We start from the raw sequence: 21356 nt of genomic DNA, 5'->3' as shown, positions 1-21356 counted from the left end.
TCTTTGAGCATTTGGGCAGTTGGTTATCACTTCATAAAGTCATTGCCAAATCTCAACCTGAAGACAAACAGGTAAACAACATCAGAATCTTTTGGTAGGTTTGAAATATTTCCAAACATATTTCCAAACAATACAGTGTGTTTGAGTAAAATGTTATACTACCGCACAAATCCACAACTTCTACAGCATCCCATATGTCAGATCAGGAGAGAGAGGGCTAACTACATACTCAGTGGCCTAATGAGCCAATTACTGATAGCATTATCATGCAAGCAGGCAAGTAGCTGGTTAATTAACTGGTCTATGAAACATGGTTATAAAAATACAGCACCACCACTGTAATTGTGTTTATCAATATGAAATATTGCAGACACAGGGTCATTTAGTCATTGTGGATCCCCTGACTCATGTAAGAAAAGCCAACACTTTTTTTAGCATTAAATTTTTCTCCAATGTTCTCAAAGGTTTTGAGCCGGATCAGAAATAAAAATAAAAAAACTCAGAAAAACTCCTTAAATTTGTTTTAAACACAACACTTGGCATCTTTGCAAGCTCTTAAAAGATGAACTCTGTAGACACACTTAGCTGTGCAGCAGGTTGTGCACTCTCACCCTCCTTCTCTCTGTTCCACAGGGGAGCGAGGTTGTGGGGTAACGGTGGCCAGCAGGTACAGTTAGTGCAGTGAATAAACCTCTCTCCCCGACACCTTAAGACACGTGCCAGTGACAGACACTAGTCTCAAAGGCTCTGTGTTGCACTATTTTAACTGATGTTATGATAAATGCTGCTAAACATTTTCAGATGTGCCAAATGCAACTTTTTGTTCATGTGGAGCTTATATTTAAAAGCTCTGAAAAAGTTCTTGATATGAAGCAAGGGCTCAAAATCAGTGATGTAACCTGGGGTCATCGGGTCCTCAGGTCTTTCAATATCAGACATTCTTGCCCAGGTTGAGGCTGATCAAGCCACAGCTTGTTCTCTAGCAGTAGTCTCCCATGGATCAGCTCTGTTAATCCGGAGCCACCTGGATGCAGCCTCTGTGTTGTGGTAGATAGCTCTCCTCCTCCTGACCCCTGTGATGCTGACTGTATCTGTTTTATCATCATCACTTTTGCCCTTCTCTGATTTCGGGTGAGTATACTAAGTATGTTGTTCAAAAATCTATAAACATTTCATCGACGCGTTAAATGGGCAAAAATTGCTTGGAAGATGGGCTGTCTTGGAAACTTGTTAAATGAAAATGTTGCATTATCAGTTTACTAATACGTAAAGAATTATGGTAGTATTGTTTTGAGAAATGCTACCACGACTCGTTCACTATTTGTATCACATTCCCTTCTGCTTCACTGGCCCTGATCTCCAACAATGATCAGGCAGCCTACAGAGGGGAGGTGAGAGACTCTTCACAGTAGCACAAAGAAAGCCTCTCCCTCACCTTATCAGCAAGACAAAGGAATTGACTGTAGGGCACAGGAGGCCGGCAAGAGCCCCTGGCCCTCTCACTGTGAATGGATTAGTCGTAGAAAGGGGATTGCACTTTTTAGGCTTCTAGGTGTCCACATCTCATATGACCAGTGCAGAGCGCAGTAGATGTGAGAAAAAAGTCAACAATACCTCTTCTAACCTCAGGCGTTTTAGGAGGTCTGTCGTGAGCACCAGGGTCTCTAGACATTGTATATCTAAAGCTCCTGGTATGGGAAATTGTCTATCGCAAAGCTTTACAGAAGGTAATACAAACGCCCTAAGGTTGTAGAACCTAGGTGGTAAAACCTCTGTCCTGTCCAGAGAACTTCAAGACAGGATGCTTAACGGGAGCCTAGAGTGACATTAAGAGCCACAGCCTACTCTCACTGATGTCTTCCAGCATTTGGGATTCTGCTGTGCAGATAAATGAGCCTCGTAACAGGCAACCTCTCATAGTCTCAGATTAAACCCAAATGGAGGTGTCAGTCACAGCGTGAGTTATGTGCTCCACTCTGTGCAACATTGAACAGGCCAATGGTGACATAAACCACACATTATCCCACCTTTCTTGTGTAATTCATTTTGCCATTTTGCCATTTTTGCTGTACATAGTGCTTACACTCCTTGCGTGTGCATTCTTATCTTTGTGGCTTTAAATGGAATAAAACTAAATAAATAATGAATGAATAAATAAAGGGGTTTCCAATTTGATTTTGAAGGCAACCACAGTGAATATTAGCTCTAGCGATCAATTCAGAGACTTTAACTATGGCTATATACAGTATAGACTACAGTAATTGGGCCTTTAGGATAATAAATGCATGGCTTTGAATGCACTATATCACAATTTTTAGCTGTTGGTAAATATATGAGGAATCAATTTGCAGTTAACTACCTCCATAATGTAATAATGTTCACCACATCCCCAAAAGCTCCCAGGTGTTTTAATGTCAGCTAAGTTAGCTGTTTAACAGCCATGGCCTAGCAAATATGCCCTCCCCCTTCAGCCTTAGTTCCTCCCCCTTCAGCCTTAGTCCCTCCCCCTTCAGCATTAGTTCCTCCCCATCAGCCTTAGTTCCTCCCCCCTCAGCCTTAGTTCCTCCCCCCCTCAGCCTTAGTTCCTCCCCCTTCAGCCTTAGTTCCTCCCCCTTCAGCCTTAGTTCCTCCCCATTCAGCCTTAGTTCCCTTGCCCAATCTATGTGGGAGCAAAAGCGAGAACCCTAAGATTGCACACACTCAGTTAAAACACATGTTGAACATTGTAGACACAGGTGTGTCTCCTCATGTCTGATGCACCATCACTGGCACTGGTCTGGATCTGACGCAGCCATCAGAGCAGCACTTCCAACAATTACACTGGTTTATATACCGTATACGACCAAACTTCAGCATGGATACCTCATTTAATCTAATAGTGACAGTAATTTTATCAACATTTCATATCTTGCAGCTAAGACACCTGAATGCATACTAATCTGATTAGGCTCTGCCATGGTGTTGGTCCCACTCATTTCACTGGATTCACTGTTGTCCATTGAAAATGAATGAGAACCAACTTGAGCAGAATTCACACACTGTATCAACAACAGATGACACAAATCAAAAGGTTTATTCCCAGAATTCATGTTATAGGATACTAGCTCCATGGTCCATGGCTAACTGACACTTTAAAGATGCGACTGTAAGATATTCTCCTTTTCTTTCGTTGCTTCACTTCAGAGACTCAAAGGAACAGGGACACTTGAGAGTGACTCAGAAATTAGGTTTTTATTGTTCTTTTAAGCTTCAATAACCAACAAGGCTTTGATGCATCATGCTCACAATGAAATATGCCAATTGATATGTGTGTGCGTGTGTGTTAGTGTGTGTGTGTGTGTGTGTGTGTGTGTGTGTGAGTGTGAATGTGTGTGTGTCTGAGTGTGTGTGTGTGTGTTTTTATGTGCTACCTTTACCTGCAAGGTCTGTTCATACAACTGGTGTGAAATATAGGGAAATCTGTCTTGTAACTTACACTGTAGTAGGTCTGTAAGTATTATCTTCGCTAAATATCAACTAAAAATGTACTGTAGCTGTGCTATTGCCATAGTTCTGCTTGTGTTGGGTTGGTGGTACATGTCATCTGCAATCTGCTTGCTTTTATTCTTTTCTTTTTTTTAAGGGGACATCACACTTGACACAACAATACTCTATACCTGAGCAAAATCTGTGTACGGACAATGTAACAAGCACTTGACCATGATAGTCACTCCTAACAAACTTACACTTGAAATTGCTTTCAAAAAGGGAGAAGTATGTTTCAATTTGGCAATGTCGATTGTCATGTATCCAGATGGCTAACAGAATACACTTGACAATTGGCCAAGAAACTAAATGCACATTATCTATTGAAATGTAGTGGATATTTTACAGGATCTCTGATTTCTGGTATGTTTACCTAAGGTCTACTAATTAGTCATCACCAGTTATCTCTCTACTCGTTAGGATTGTCCCTACATGATTTTTTACACAGTACTGTGAGTGCTGCCACAATAATGTGATCTTCACCCCTATAAATGTGATGTCGAGCATAACGAGGATCAGTACTCTCCTTCATTGCATTGTTTTTTTTTTTACTACGGCTGAAAGTTCACTAAAGGCTGAAGCACTGAAGCAAGAGCAGAGGCATTGACAGGCAAACTGAAGAATAAGACCTTCTCAGTGTTTTGGGTGCAGTATACTGTATGTGCTTCCATCTGTTGATACGGCAACCCGGAGAGGACGTAGCATCTCTTTAGGTAAGCTAGGTTGTGCATACGCTCTACAGCAACGAGCTCTCTAGTTTTGATCATGACAGAATCTTTTTTGGTGGCGGCGGAGGCATGTACAGATGAGAATCAAAAGGAAAAAGACAAAGTAGAAATAAAAAAAGAAGATACTGGCATTTGAACAATATGAAACAGTAGGACTGGTGCTTCTGCTGCAACTTGCGCATTTCTATCTTTGAATCCTGGCTAACATGGATCCTCAGATTCCTCATTGATTTCAGTTCAATGCTTTCAGTTCGTTGCTTACTGTGGGACAAATTTTGGCGGAGGGAGTATAAACTGCAGGGGTCAAGAATGTCGTTAAATAATCAATGAGGAAAACAGTAGGAGGGATTAAATTATATCATCAACAGGTCTATTAAATTATTACTAAACAGAAACATTATAAAGGCTGACATTCTATATAGTAATATCAAATGTAATCAAAACTTCAAATAAGTTCTAAATAGTACAACATTTTTTTTACAACATGGCTGATGTAAGGCTGACAGTTTGGTCCACACACTCATGTCTGTAATACAACAAAATACACAAAGATAAGGTCAAAATACGTCATTTGTAATAGCACCCTGTAATGATGGTAAAAGAAAGAAAATGTGTTGTGCTATGCTTTCATGCTTTAAGAATAGCATCCCATTGTCGCACCATATTTCCTCTTGCTCCTGTGATCTCTTTGGATGTTTGGGTCAATTTAAATAAAGCAAAATAAAGCTAAGTGCCCAAGTACCAGTCCAATATTGAGAAGTTATACTGTTTCACCAGTCCATGGACTTCCCTCAGGCAATTGGATTACCACTGTGTCATGGCCTGTTTTTTCGCAAATGTTCCTGACCACCACTCCCCTTGACCAATGATGTAGAATTAAATAAAAAATAATAATAGAAGAATTACACTGAAGTGAAATACATTTTTTTTTTTTTTTAAAGGTAATACTGTATGAAATGTACTCTCACCCATCCCTACTTCATCCATTCTTTTACAGTATTTAAAAGAAAAAAGAATCACAGTTTCAATGCATTCCTAGTAGCAACTCCTCTGGCATGATCTCTCTCTCTCTCTCTCTCTCTCTCCATTTTCAATAACCATTGCTTGCTTCTGGATGGTTTGGTTGTTCACGGCTGCTCCCTCCCTTCATAACCTCTCGCCCCTCAGTTGTGGCCCTTGAAGCAGTAGGCACCGTAGAGCTTGTGCTTGCGATCGGGGTAGCCAGAGAAGCGCACGCTGGCCTCGTCCGGGCTGCAGCGGCGACGGGGACGGCTAATGGGGTAGCGCACGCTCCCGTCCGCCAGCCAACCTGCGTCGCAGCGGTCGTAGCCCAGAAGCTTCCAGGCGGTGTACATCTGGCCCACCTTGGCGAGCTGGGCACCGTCGCGCTGGCACGCTTGTACCGCCTCGTCATACGTCAGCTTGCCAGGGTGGATCAGGTAGTAGAATTGACCTGTGCAGGTAGAGAGGTGAAAACAAATCTGTTTATTTGAGGGATTCAATGAAACTATTCACCTGTTGAATGGAACAGGGCCATTTGCCTGTGAGAAATATATAACTAGACTATTTACTTGTTCCATATTACAGATGTGACTAAAATGGCTTTCAGGATAAGTGCTTAATAATTATGAGTTTGACACCCAGCAGAAAAGTATATAGGTGAAGGGGGATGTATCTCCTGTACTTTTTCTTCCATAAATTTAAAGCTGAAATAATATTTTTCTGTTATTAAAGCACAAAAAATATTCTGAGGCGATGTTTCCCAATAAATCGAAACATACAATGCATACTAATATTGTAATAATACCAAAAGCACATCTTTAATATTTAAATACTCATGGCATGAGCTCTGAGACTCTTGAGGCCTGCCGGTATTATGAGGCGTAAAAGGAATCTTTTACTGTGAAACTTCGAAATGATTTCTTTTTTTGGCAGACCTCCCGCCCAAGAACCTCCATCTCCTCTGGGATAAAGCGCTCCATTCACAACCAGAAATGTGTTGTTTGCTCTACTGTAGAAAAATTACTGAGCTCCCTGTGTTCCACTGTAGAACAATTACTGAGCTCCGTGTGAATATTAATAAGATATGGTTGAATCATTGCGATTTGCTGATAAAGAATTACTTCATTGCCACATCCACTAATTACTCATTTATGCTTCATTGTGCCCTGCTTTGTACCTATGGAATGAGCTAATATAGGCATCCCAGCATATTCTTTGCTGATATGCAAAGCCATAAAATACAAGCATTCATGGTGCTTGTTGCCCTAAGAAATGATGGTCGGAGGTTCAATCGAATCAGTGTAGTCTACTCTACCAACAACATGTGAAAGTATGTTTGTAAAATACATATCCCAAACTATTTCCATGAATGTATCACTCTACTAATGCATTTTCAAGACGTTCCCCCTGCAGCACATAGCTGGCCTTTGGGGACACTAATTAGCAGAACAATAGTGACATTATGGGCACCCATGGCTTTCTGCTCATAAATCCTGCAATGTATTATTAATGGCCTATTGTTTATGATACACAATCTAACAAATGACATTTCCTTTAAAATGGGAGAAGGATTATTAACCAGTTGACCAACCATTGAAGTTCGATGAGAAACAGAAGACGTCGTAGCGGTTCTTGTCCTTGTCGCGCTTCCCATAATTCCTCACTCCTGGCACAGTGTTCTTGCCCCCGCAGGGCTCTCTGGGTTTGGTGATGGGGTACTGCACGGACCCGTCGCTCAGCCACCCCGCGTTACACCAGTCCAGACCTCCTCTCCAGGCGTCATACAGCTGGTCGAACGAGGCCACCACAGCATCCTGATCCTGACAGGCCTTTTCTGCGTCATGGAAGTTCAGATTGTACCTACCCAGCCGTGGGAAATATGGGTACACCACACCTGTGCACCACAGAAGAAAGCACATCCACATTAGAAAATAGTATTTTATATATTCACCAGCTATCCTCTTTTTGATCCTTATTACTGGGTATAAAATATTTTCCTGTGATGACCTACTAAATGCGGAAACTATATTGCTTTTTCATGGATTACATAATACACCGTAGGTGGAATGCAAGAAATGTAGCCGTAGAGAACCCCTTGAGGAATGCAACCTAATCATTCCTCTGTGACAGCTCTCACAGGCCCCGGCGTCCACTCTAAATTTAGCTGATACATTATGCTGCAGTGCAAGGGCAGACTGTTAAATAGTGTTTACAAGGAAAACAGTAACTGCGTTCATGACACTACCTTTTTACAACCTGGTGGCTTGATGCCATGCTTTGAATAATAGATGATACTGTGCTTGCTTAATTTGATTGGGAGGTCTCCATTATCAGCATTAAATCGAAAGCTAAAATGTATGTTGGTGCCTCTCATTTCAAGCTAATTTATTCAGCAGCAATAGTGGGCAGTGGGAAGGAAAATGCACATGACTGCATTAGTGGTCCAATTGTTTGTGTATTTTCCAGTACCATACACTATTAAGGTTACAGTCTACTGCCCGTAAAGACTAGGGGTCCTCTGCACCTTACTTTGGGCCACTGGTAAAATGAGATAAACATTTGACTTAGCAGCTGCTTTTGATTCAGTTATTCACAATTGATTGTTTCAGAGCCTTTGAAGAATATATATTTACACTTTTGCCAGAGCCCAGATCTACCAATGCAGTCAAATGGCTTGAGCTATCTCCAGCATAATGCAACAAAAAGCAGGTGCTGACCTTGTAGGTCGAGGGAGATCACTACAGTGCCATCCTCTAGCCCATCAATGACTTCACACTTGTATCTCCCATAGTCCTCCAGGGTGATGTCATTGATGACCAGAGAGGCATCGCTGTCGCCGTCTCCCTGAAGATGCACTCGTCCGTGGAACCTCCCGTAGCTCCTTTTGTGGTAACCCATGGCGACGAAGACGTCGACCTCCTTCAGGTAGTCTGCGGTGAGCTTAGTCCATTTGATCCTCAGCTTGGGGTTCGGCCCAGCGGCGGGGTCCCGCTGGAAGCGGCACGGCAGTGTTGCATTGCCCCCTCGACGAGAGATGACCTTGGCTTGGTCTGTCACCACTGAGAGCTTTGGGCCATTTTCTAAAAAGACAAAAGTAGACAAAAGTAGTCACGGAGGATAACCCATTAGATACTCAAAATAATCAAGACCCCAACAAACATGTTCAGAAAAGCACAAGATATGATGAGTTTTCTGCCCGTATGCTGCCTCAGGGGAGGGCCACTTTCATCAGGACAAATCTGTGTTGTCTTCCGACGTCACCACTCTATACCTCTACATTCTCAACACAAAGGAGTGTGATCCTTATTGTTTTTTTTTTTATTTCCGGCTAACCACAGGAACATATGCTACTGTTAATGAACCTGCTTTGGTCTCATACTGAGATTTCACTGTACATTAATGTGAAGTAAAAAATCCAATCAGATTTATCATGTTTTAAGTGAGATGTTCTCAGAGTTACACAATTTTCTCACATTCAAATATGCGTCATTGTCAAGATCTAAATCCTCCTTCGTGCACGGCAGTTCTGTCTGGTGAAATCCAGAGTCTCCAGGCAATTTGGAAAACTGAGCTCTCAGAAGAGAATCCATCACAGGCCAAATGTGGGATTGAATGAATCATCATGTTTTGTGAACAATCTGAAAAGCTGAACCTCCTCTGCATATTTCACATGTCTGCTTATTATGCCGTGGCAAGTGACAGCCTGTAGGTGTTGCTGCCTTTGATGAGATTTGAGGGTTTAGCGTATCGGCAACCGGCCCCATTTTACATTTAATGACTTAAATAGGACTCACCAGTTCACGAGTCCCAATTTTTGAAGCCACTACTATTGTGATGTTAGGATGACAGGGTCACAGGGTCACAGCTACCTCCATGCTCAAGGCTATTCCATTGAGTCAACCCAATTTCAAATACCATAAACACATTTTTGTGGATCAACCAATTTTATTTTAAAGCATATTTGTTAATAATTAGAATTCATCATTTCCTTCAAGCATGAGGTTTAAAGCAAAGTAAACTGTAATAAGTAAAATATGTAAGAAATTGCATTCTAGCTGGAACTTCAAGTCTACCCATGATAGATAAACAGACAATAGGGAGCTCAGTCAGGGGATACATGGGGTATATCAGCCCCCACGACAACCCTTCAATACTTTTGCAATCTTAGTTTTCCGGTGATAACAAATTCCAACATTGGCTAATTAGCTAACTAACTCTGGGGAACGCAACACATTCCCTTTCCACAGACTAAGGGATGACAGTCACTTTGACATGGTATCTTAATTGTAGGCCAATCCACATTAATAAATAGTGGAAAAGGCGATATTTAGGTTATGCAGGATCTGCATGTAGGCTAAGCTATGTGTCTTCAATTTAATAAAGCCTATCAAACAGCCACATTTTTACCGATCTTATCAGATCATACACACACTTAACATCTGCTCCTTTTAACCAGGAGGTGCCTTCTGTGTTTTCACATCCAGGTGCCATTAAAATAGGGGAAGATTTTATACAATGGTCCTTCAAAAGGTCAACTTCAGATGGGGTCATATGAGAGAAATGAGAGGTTTATTTTTGTCCCTACACCATCTAAAACACAAGCTATGACAGACATTTGTTTTTGGTTCCTGTCATTTTGCTAGATTACTCACCTCACCTTGAGGTGCACTGAAAGAATTCAACACCCCCCCCACTCAGTTCACATAATGACATATTAACACAGACGGTTTGGATTAGTTCTGGTATCTCTTACACACAGACATGCATAACACAGGCGTGAACAACCCATTAGTCATGCCTGACTGGACCCCCACTAAAATGGAAGTGTGAACTATGAGAAACCAATTTGGCATAGTGAGGACAGAATGCGAGACCAATCAAGAACAACAACATCCTAGGCCTGCAACTAATTTCAACAACCAAGGGCTGTTTACGGCTTGGCCCTGTTCATTCAACGACTGCCTCAAGGGACTTATCTGCTTCTTATAAAGGTCATTCAGCAATGAAACAAGGTAAAAGAAACCTTTCTGTTACAGAAACACAATGGTTTGAGGAATGCTGAACATATATAACATAACATTTTTTCATTCACTGTACGGCTTGACTTTTGCTGATAAAGCCCGTAATGCAGATGCCTTCATCATCTTTCTTGCAGCTCTACAGCAGTAGTGCTTAAAAGGTACAATCCTGGACACGGTCTGCAAACACTGAGTACTGCAGATGCCCCAATAACATGCATCACTGACTTCACTAAATGGCATAGTGGCATTGGCCTGATGCAGTTTTCAATGAGCACAGTTGAAGACCCAACTAACTTTATACATCCCATAAATGTTACCATTCATTACAGGGAATCAAATAGATATTTCCCACAATGTACTGTATTCATTTACATTATGTGTGTAGCTAAGACGACACTTATCATCCCACAGCCATCCCTGGGTAAATTTAGCCCAACTTAGGTGGCTTATCAATAATTCAGTTCCTGTAGTAGAGACAGGCATCTAGAGACGTGTAGTGTGACAGGAACCAGAGGCCTTTGGCTTTGCCTCCCCTCAGACGACACCTAATCAAATTGGGTAGTAAAGACTCTGCCACTGAAGGAGGAGGGTGAGGGGACTTTGTGTTGGACACAAACACACACACACACACACACAAACACACACAAACACACACACAAACACACAAACAAACAAACACACAAACACACGCACACAAACATTTCTATTGGTAGATGTAGGTCACCTGTAATGTAGATGGTCCTGAGATTATAGGATTCCAGGTCACTGTAAGCATCTTCGAAGTTCTGTGCAATGCTCAACGAGAACAAAGCGAAGAGCAGCAAAGCATTCATCTTGTCTTGTAGCACCAGGGAGGACCCTTCACTGTTGGGGAGAGGAGAAGATCAGCATCAGAGACCAGTCAGAGAGGACTGGCACATCGGACAGTCTCTACTGTACATTCCACGTGCCGCACTTAGGAACCGGCACAGGCACTCAAACACACTTACCAACACACCAGCATGCATGCACAGACACACACACACACACACACACACACACACACACACACACACACACACACACACACACACACACACACACACACACACACACACACTTACCAACATACCAGCATGCATGCACAGACACACACACACACACACACACAGGAGATCAAGCATAAACATAGACTCAGCAAAAAAGTTTCCCCGAGGTCTGAAGTGATAGTAGCTAGTGTGATGCTGCCTATGACATATACACTGAGAGAATACAGGGGGCACCGGGGGTAGTGCTGTGAGAGTGGGCTAGAACTACCCCCCCACCCCCACCCCCACCACCACACACACACACACACACACACACACACACACACATTTCCTTCTGCAGCAATACTCAGGCAAAGAGCAGAGATTGCACTGGGAATGCAGATCTCCTCCTGTCCTTGTCAGTGACAGTGTGATCCCTCGTCACATGCAAAAATAAGAACGCGAATAAATAGGCCAGTGACGGAGAGGAAACGAGCGGATGCCAGAAATAGCTGGTGCCAACTTGTAGTGCATCCGTCACCAAACAGAAGATCCACAAACCACACACACTGACAGAGCCCAGAGCGCTGTTTCTGTCTCTGTCTCTGGAGCTATCAGCCCCCCGAGGGCACTGGACCTGCTCTGGAAGCCAGCAGGGGTCTGCACGGAGAGACCACTGATAACCAGCACAAAACTTTGCACAAGCCACACTCCCAGCGCACCTAAATCGCCTAGTTTAGCAGCACTAACAGCATTCTCCCAAGGCAAAGCAAGGACTTACCATTTTAAAGGGCGTACTCTCCAAGCAAGTGTCCTGTGCGTGGATGGCCACACAGTATTAAATAAAAAAGAGACGTAAGGCAAAAAAAGAAGTGTGGGGGCTTCTCTCTCTCTCTCTCTTTCTCTCTCTTTCTCTCACTCACTCTCTCTGCAGTCACACTGATTGATCCCTCCTCCTCTCATTCATTTCAAGCAAGAGTGCTGACGCACTGGCCAAGACTGCCAGGTAGTGCTCCTGCAGTCAGCAGAACAGACCGCTGCAGAGCAACTGTCTCTCTGCCTCTCTCTCTCTCTCTCTCCCACTCTCTCCCACTCTCTCTCTCTCCCTCCCTCTCTCTCTCTCTCCCCCCTCTCTTTCGCTCTCACCCTCCCTGCCTGCAAATAGTAATTACGCAAAGCAGGATCCAAGCGTGATAAGGCTAAGAGGACATGCCAGTGGAGTGTCCTCTCCTTGGGGGGAAGCGAGATGCAGTATTGCTAGCTCAAGTTAGATTTGCCTCTCCCCTGTGCGAGGGGTGCAGGAAAGCACAGAACAGAGATTAGATGTGGACTGAAACTCACCAGGAGAAGCCCTCTCTCTCTGCAGCAGAGAAGCAATGCAGAAGACTCCCAGCCCCAGTGTCAATAAATGTGACACACTCCATTAGGCAGGGCTTTGGGGACACTGCATAGACTTAGCTTCACTAATTACCCCCCCCCCCACCCCGAGGGCCTCTTTATGACAGCACTGCTACAGCTGGGGACGTTTATTCCCACCCGATTGCTGAAAGGGTTTCACCAGTGTAACGATAATCAAACATGGGCCTTTTTTTTGTATGGTAACACTTAACCAAACATGAACCTTTAACTCCCGTCCTTTAAACAGGATTCCTCCACGAGAGATACTGTGAGCAGATGCGGAACAATACATTCCTATGTGGTGCAGGCTTTGTTTAGAAAACAAGAAATGTTGAACTAGCCCGAGCTGGTATCTGGTGGGGAGAGGGGAGTTCGGTTCAGCCGGAGGTGAGGTTAAACGAGTCTTTAAATAAAATCCTTTCCAAGGAGATTTCCATTCGATACAAAATAAAACATACTTGTTATCAAATGCACAACCAAATCAAAATAAATGCTCACTCTCTCTCTCTCTCTTTCTCTGTCTCCCTGTTGCCATGACAGCACAAACTAAGGGTGGCACTGGAAATTTCAAAATATGTTACAGATGAAAACTATACTGATCAATCAAACATTTAAAAGTAGACGAGACCCTCTCAAGTTAAACTGTAAAAGATTCATTTCGTCAGTCTCAGAGGTACAATTAGTGTCACAGGCCTTGGTGAGACATTGACAGTTATAAACTTTCAAGTGTATTAATCTGACATCATGGTCTGTGCCACTGTCAGTAACTGGCACTGATTCAGAGGAAGGGCACTCTCCAAATACTGTAGCTGAAACAAACAAAGCTCTACAGGGCCAACTGCCAACCCACCCCATATTGGATTATGGCTCAAGTGATGATGTGCATTGAGTCAGAATTAAACATAGACTAATTTGACTTTTCTTTTCATCAAAACAATGGATTACAAAGAGTAGTGCAACCACTGCCAAAGTCTGTGGTTGTACTGTGGAGTGCTGTAAATCGTATCGTCCACATTCTCTGCAAAAACTTGCAGACGTAGATGCACATGGAACAGATCTCTCACAACATGAATCAGGCTGGTTCAGATGTACTGAACAGACAGCTCACTGAACAGACAGCTAGGTTTGGATGGTGGGGAGGTCTGACAGGGGCTGTGGGTGGGAGGAAGCAATTAGCAATTAGCTGCTAAACGGTTAAACTGCTCTCAAAGATTAAAATGATGGATTTCCACCACTTATGGATCAGGATATGTGAAGAGTAAACACACGAGCTAATGGAAGTCAATGGCTGGGGCGCCCTCCTATTAAAGCTCTCTTGTTTGACTGTTATTTAGGTGTTAGGTATACAAATGCAATCTGAGCAGAGCAGAGAGGTTTCCAGCCCACATTTGGCGATGCACGCCCTTGACATCTATCTTGTTAAAGACAACTATTTACAGTACCACTGCCGTTAGTCAGAGCAGTAATCAGGGACGGCTGCAAAATGTTGCAACAATGGATATTGAACATGTGGTGTTTTTGGGGGGGGGGCAGATTTCATTAGCTGTTTTTGAACTGAGGCACTCAAAACAACATCTCTGTCATGGCTGTGTTCCAGTCACAAAGAGAGCGTGTGAGCATTCTTGAAACAAGATCGACTAGTTAGTAATGATAAGGCATGGCATTAGTATATACTTATACAGTAACCTCAGATGACAGTTCTTGCTGTCTCTTAAACCACAAATGTAATTCACTTTTTACTGGCAGTTAAATGAGAACCTCTCAGTAATAAACACAAACGCTATTTTTCTTTCTCGAACGCCTCAGCCCGACCGGCTCCAAACTTCAATCAACTGATTTGCTGACAGTTGATGTTTCATCACCACCAGCAATTTTATCCAAATAAAAACCCAATATATAAATCAGGATGCAACTCTATTTCAACACCATTTCCCAGCATTGACACCAAACCGTTGTTTTTCTGGCCGTGCTGGGACCCTAGTTTTGCAAGAGCGTACCTCCCTCTCGGGGAGTCTCTGTGGCTGTATGGGGGGTGTTCAGCACTGGCCAAAGCTGCTGTCCTTTTCACCTTGGAGTTGTGAGTGCCAGACAATTATTGCACATGAGGCACACTTGTCCACTGTGTTGAGATTTGTTTGTGCGCCATGCTGGTGGCTCTGCACTGTGGCGGCTCCTCTGTGGTGAGGAATGATTTGTTTGTGTGGCTCAGTGTTTACGGTCAATCGATAATCACTGTCTGTGACTGAGCCTAAGAATTGTGCGGCGTCTGACATTCTCTGACAGAAGACAAAGTTAATAATTGAGTCATTATCGTAAAGAAAATCATTGGACAATCAACTCTCGTGAAGAGTATAATTACCACTTAATTATGAATACAAGACTAAAGGTTTTGAAAGACATGGAATCTCCTCACAAAAAAAGAATTCCTTTGACGTGTTTCCCGACACATTGTTTACCCTACGGGCTACATTCATTCCTGAAGACTTAGCTCTGGTTGAGTCATTCAGACGCACCTGTCTGTCAGGGCAGGTGGTGTTTCTGTTGAACGCTGTGTGAGGCCCAAAAACACTGGACAGACACTGGAACCGCACCAAAACCCTGAGCGGGTAAACACATAATGCGTTGCAGAAATGGGTGTTCCCAAAAATGTGACAACACGGTATGTGAAGGGAGATTTATTGAGTTTTTTTTTTTACATATTCTTGGATGCTTTCAAGGGTTGACCCAAATGGCACGACCAAAGCAAAGCATCCCATACATTTAAAGAATGAATGTTAATATAAATATGGACAGCAGTTGACAAATGAGGCAACAGAGATTTCCTGTGACTTCAAGTATTTCAATTGGATCCCCTTTGCTTGACAGGAAATGAAGTTGAAGAGATAATTATAGACTATGTAACTGCTAACCAGCTTTTCAAACAAGCACTGTTTTAACTATGCCAGTGTATTGTGACAATTGGCTTAGAAATACGTATAAATGCTCCATCTGAACAATCTATTTAGAAAATCGAAATCACAGGGGGCATCTAATAAATATGCAGGGACAAAAAACAAGATATGTTTTTCTCTAACGCAAATAACACCACCACTAAACCATTAAAGCTTTCCTTGTAATGGAGACTTGTGGCCGTGACGCTCAACACTCGTCTAGAATCCTTAAGCCTTAACAGGGAAACTTCTTATTTCCTGCACTTGGGTGTCATATATTCCCATACTGAGGTTGACCATTCTCCGGATATGGTCCTGGATCTCTGAATCCAGTCAACCCATTACCCTCTCAACATCAGCAGCTGATAAAGGGCTGTTTCCTGCCTTCAAACAAACCCTTCTGTTTGGGAAGCGGTATGTCTCTCCACACCAGATATTGGGGAAATGACAGACTGACAGAACAAAGGCAAGAAGTGTTTTCACCAGAAAATAGGACATACTGTTTAATGGACTTCAAAGTCTAACACGGTGGGAAATGTAATATGGATTTAGTCTTTTTTTGAGATTTTTTCCAAATTGTTCTTCAAAAAGATGCCAACTGATATGTGAACTGGTTAATTGCTAGATGTGTACATCAATGTCAAGCTCTATGTTTTATTAAAGAAGTCCCAAATTTGTATTCAATATCAAAGATCTTAAATGGACTTTATTACTGAATTACTGAAAACAGGTGAACCCAATGTACAGCCTACCACTGTCCTAAGCCACTAGTTGTCGACTGACGGCACTGTGAAAAATAAGCGACTGTTGAGAATAATTAATTGTACATCTAGCAAACATGGAAAAACTAAATTCAACTCCAGCCAAAACACATTAGCCAAATATAGGCCGTGCATAAGCATACTAAACATAACCCCCGTTCAGGAAAATATACTTTTAATATGCCCAGTTTTCATTTGGTTTCCAATCCATTTCCACAAACAAATGTGCTTTCAAAACTGAAGTCATCTGGCAGACAGCCATAACACTCAGTCTCCCATTTCAGAACCTATATGTAATACCAGCTCAGTCGACAGCGTAATAGCTTTAGCCATCACATCACCATAAGGAACCAATATAGCAGTTCTATCTACTTGAAGTGCCTTGTCAAAACATGGGAAAACTTTCCATTAGTTATATGGTGAGAGGGTCAGGCGTGTGAGACCTTCCTCCTCTGAGTGCCGTTACAGCAGGTTTGCCCAGTGACCTGAGCACTATACCTGAAACCAGAAGGTTGCTGGGGCAAGTCCCAGGGGGTCATGTATGGAAAGACTGCGCTTGTGTCCACGGGATGAAAGTCCAGTGCCATTCAATCCACCTGGGTCACTGGGTTCTTGGGCAAGACCCTTAACCTCCAAAAAGATTCCCTGGTGCTTTTCCCTAGTCTGTCTGTCTCTTCCTGGTTGCCATTTGTCTCCCTACTCTCTTGGGGCGTAACTGTGTAAGTGAATATGGGTCTCAAATGACCTCCACTAGTTAAATAAATGTTAAACATTGCAGTTTAGGTAATCTGTAATGGGTCCATTATAACTCACACACACAATTCTTCAAACATTAACAATGCATTTTATCTGCACCAAACAGTGTTTTAAGTTGTTATGTATAGTACTTTACACTAGAAATATATGATTCAATATTTGTTTCACTTCTGATGGCTGCATGACTAAATGAACAATAACATGAGATTTAAATGTATGAAACATAAAAGCACTGAAACAAAAAGATCAACTATTCTGATGACGTTCTACTGGTTACTCTAACCAAACCACAGGAAAGTATATCCCAAAAGACTTCTTTGTTCTGGAATTTGTCTGGAACCCAGTTGAGTAATTAAGGAGTTGATAGCATACAAACAGTTCCAACTGACAGGGATTTAAGTTGGACATTTGCCTCTTTCTATTTCTACAAAGGCAATTGATGTGTCTGACTGGCTCAAATACAGATACAGGTAAGGTTGATGTCACAACAACACAATCTGTATCACCGCCAGCCAGACACATGTCAAGGCAAGTATGTCTTTAGGGCAAGCATTCTTTATCACCTCCAGGCGAAAATCTCTTCAATCAAGAACTGACACCTAACGCGAGACACTAAAAGCATGGCACTGAAAGGTACTACAACATGATAGCAGCCGTGTTTGACGAAACTGAAGCTGATGTTGCTGAGGGCGTTGATGTATGTCAGCTGAGTAGGGCTGTCTGTTCACTTAAGCTTTGAAGGTAGTTATGAATGACATAAAGGGCCACTGACTCAGAGAAACCTCTCTGGATGGGAGTGAGGTTACGGTTGGACTCCTCTTGGACGGCTGGTCTATAACAGACATAACCCTAGTTTACAGGCACCATTTGATGTTGCATGTTTTGCTAACAAACAACTCCTCTCTTTTGGGAGGGCCGGAGTCTTGAGAAACAAGACGCTCGCGCTGGGGAGGCAGTTAATTTCGGCCAAGGTATTTATTTGAATACGGAGCTAAATACGCAGCATCACAGAGAGACTCTTCATTTGAAAAGTCTTTTTTTTTTTTCAGTGGTGAAAAACGGAAGGGGTCACTCTGGTTCACCCTCCCAGAATCTCATTAGAGCGCTGTACGTTTTGACGTCACTCTCGTACCACCTTGCCTCAAACAAAGAGGGCTCAGTATGGATATGCACACGCCGGAGCCGCCACTCCACCCGCCGGGTGGGTATGGGAGACCAGCTGAACCAGTCCTCAGCCACCTGGAATGCTCTTGGCAATGTAGAAAAGTTTGCCTCCCATATCTGTTTCAGTAAATCCTAAATGAATTTTCTCATATTTCTGGAGTTAGAGTTATAAGTGGGATTGTATATGTGGGGCCTGTCATGGGTTTGACAGTCAGAATTAGAAAAAAAATGTATGATGTAGAGGCTAGAGGGAACGTTTTTAGAATCCAAACAGTCTGTATGAAACCAATGAAACCAAACACAGACTAAAATATACACCAATGCACAATGTGTACTCTGTTCACATCTTAATCCTTATTTCTCAGGAAAGGTAAAGGACCTTGTTCTATTGTGTTCATATTTATATATTTTTTTCACATTGGTAAATGACCTCTTTGCTACGCTGACAGGAGTTAGTTTGGGATGTAGTCTATATTACTTTTTTCCATGACTTCCCCTCCCTTCCTTCCTCAGTTCAAACAGCAGGCTAATGATGACATTCACACCGTAAAGACATTACTATTATAGCAGGTTATGCCACCCCGGTAATCCTGCTATTGACTCTTCATGCCATCAGCCACTGTTATGACATGTGACATGAATACTATACCATCAATCATTGTGTAGTTAACGGTAACATTTAAAAAAAAAAAATAAGACAGGCAGAATGTCCACTCAGACTGAAGGTTGAACCATATTGCCATCATACTTGAACTAAATCATGATATCAACTTGATAGGAAAGAGGGAGGAGCAGTATTATCCTGATTTGATCAGGGTAAATGATCTTGGTGTTAACTGCTGGTGGTATGGGAGGGGAAGTCATGAGTGAAATTGCTTTCACACAGGTGGATGCATCCAGCAAGTCCATGGCTCAGAGTGGATCAAAGGTCACCAGAAAGGTAACTTAGACGAGCCGCCACATATAGCACAGGTGAAAGGTCAGCCCTGGTGACCAGTGACCACTGGTCTGAATCATAAAGAAGCATTCATGTGTGACACAAGAATGCCAGCCTGTCACGGAGTTCAACTTTTTCCTTGAACCTTGGTTATAGAATATGGCTGTGTGGAGGCTATGATAGGCCATTCCACCAGAGGGCATGATGTACACATGTACAAATAACCTTTTGAACCGTTGTAATATCATCCAATTCGTATTTAAACAAGGACATTCTCACAAGTACTGTACACAAATACTCAAGTGCCCAAGAAAACTATTCAATATCTTGATTTTTAAGAGTAGAGTCGACCTCAGATCAGCCACGTCACTTACAGCTGTCATGTTACAAGCTCCGTGCTGGGGAGCGTTTACATGCTGCTTTAACCCCAGAGGTTCACAGCCTTTAACTCACTTAGCTCTGCAGAATGCTCCATTCACCAGCTCAAGAAAGAGCTGCATTATTAATTTACACCATGACACGGTCCGCGCCCCCCAATATTTGTTTTACCAGCTGTTTCCTTCACCAAGCTTTCAAGCGACATTGAAGTGGGCTCTCTGTGTGCCCCCTCCCAGTCCACTTGCCCCCCCAACCCCACCCTAAAAGAGCACTCAGTCCCTGCGACACGCTACAAGCAGCCTTTTCACTGGCGAAAGAGTGGGGCTCCTCTTGCTGGTTACACTGGAGCCAGCCTGTCTCATAATTCCTCAAGAGAACACAAGGGGAAACTGTAATAGTAAAGGACAAAATAAAAAACAACTGGCAGAGTTAATTAGGCTAATTGCGAGAGCTGGATCAAGTTCAATGGTGCACCGCTGGATTGGGTGGATCAGATGAAGCAGACTAATTTCTGCGCATGGTGATTTATGGACTTGACAGGATCCTGAAAATTTAAGTATGTTTTCTTTCCTACTCAATGGGCTGCATTGCTTTACAATGAGTAGCTGATTCATGCCTTGCATTCCCAGGAAATATACTGGCACTTCGTATCCCGAAGATCCTCACGACTGTTAGTGATTATGATAACGCAATCAATTTCTTGTGAAAGAAGTTGGCTGATTTAGCTATGTATTGCTTAATAAACATCCCAGAAACTCCTTGAAAATGAACTTCTACTATGAACTATTGCCATGATCCTTATAAGAAACAAGTGGATATTTACAAAAGAAATGATGGAAGTAAACCACTAAAGAAAGTAAGTTCTAAAATGGTCAGTCATGTCATAAACAATGAAGGATACATAAATATATTCAGTTACAACAGAGCAACACAAAACCTCTATAATTTGTTGTTCAATACTTTAGTATGCCTTGTACTCAAATGATGCTGAAAAAACTTAACTTTGGCTTACAGATGAGAGAAAGAAATATAAAGTGAAAAACAGTGAATCAAGAATTAACCCATAAATAACGTTAATAATTTTCGAGATGGTATTTCCAGTATCTCTAATAGGAAAAAGAAGAAAAAACTTACCAAAAAATGCTGTGCGCTTGAAGCTGAGTATGAGCTGTGCAGTGTACAAGTGTCCATCCAAAGTGAATGCTCTTTCTCAGTCGGAGAGGAACGACGTCACAGGCGGTGCAACGACTCCACACAATTCTCCTCAGCACGGTGCCTCTTCTGACTGGCCAAACTAACTGCCCCTCGACACACCCGATTAGGGGGTGCGATTATATATATTTTTGTCTTACTGCATTTTACCCTGTTTTCCCGAGAGGTGTTGGATTTGAAGACCGACGTCATCAATAGCCTACTTTAGGCTACTAAGTACACTACTACTACATCAGTGAAGTAACACCGTCGCTATTCGACCAAGTGGGCCAAGTTTAAAACAAACAAAGCCTCAACCGACATGTTAATGATTATCGTCCATGTTCCTCAGATCCTCGATACCTTTAACGTATTAGCATCATGTAGCCCACTTAACAGTCTGGAAACATAGCCTACAGCAAGTGTCTTCTGTGTCATACGTGCCTTTCGCATCTCCATCTGTCCGTGAAGGTCATCTGAGCCTGTGTCAAGAATCTCGCGGCAGAGGGCGATGTCTTTAGTGATTTATGATGGTAGACTACTGTCCTCGTCTTAAAC

At 42.6% G+C, this 21356-nt stretch overlaps 1 protein-coding gene across 2 annotated transcripts; it reads right to left on the bottom strand.

Moving 5' to 3' along the window:
- Positions 1 to 3212: 3212 nt before the first annotated feature.
- On the bottom strand, positions 3213 to 21260 carry hapln1b (hyaluronan and proteoglycan link protein 1b). Of its 2 annotated transcripts, none has more exons than XM_031578075.2 (5): positions 20742 to 21260; positions 11001 to 11140; positions 7973 to 8335; positions 6847 to 7149; positions 3213 to 5706 (listed from the first exon to the last, which is right to left on the bottom strand). In XM_031578075.2, the coding sequence occupies exons 2-5, from the start codon at positions 11107 to 11109 to the stop codon at positions 5417 to 5419; spliced, it is 1065 nt and encodes a 354-aa protein (XP_031433935.1). In that variant the 5' UTR covers positions 11110 to 11140; positions 20742 to 21260; the 3' UTR covers positions 3213 to 5416. The 2 variants fall into 2 exon arrangements, with proteins under 2 accessions (XP_031433935.1, XP_012697774.1); XM_012842320.3 differs by lacking the exon at positions 20742 to 21260 and adding an exon at positions 12065 to 12392.
- Between the last annotated feature and the right edge of the window lie 96 nt (positions 21261 to 21356).

This window comes from Clupea harengus, chromosome 12 (assembly GCF_900700415.2).
Source record: "Clupea harengus chromosome 12, Ch_v2.0.2, whole genome shotgun sequence".
Taxonomy (NCBI): Eukaryota; Metazoa; Chordata; class Actinopteri; order Clupeiformes; family Clupeidae; genus Clupea; species Clupea harengus.
Note: the sequence above shows the minus strand (reverse complement) of the source record. Positions and strands in the feature narration are given on the sequence as shown.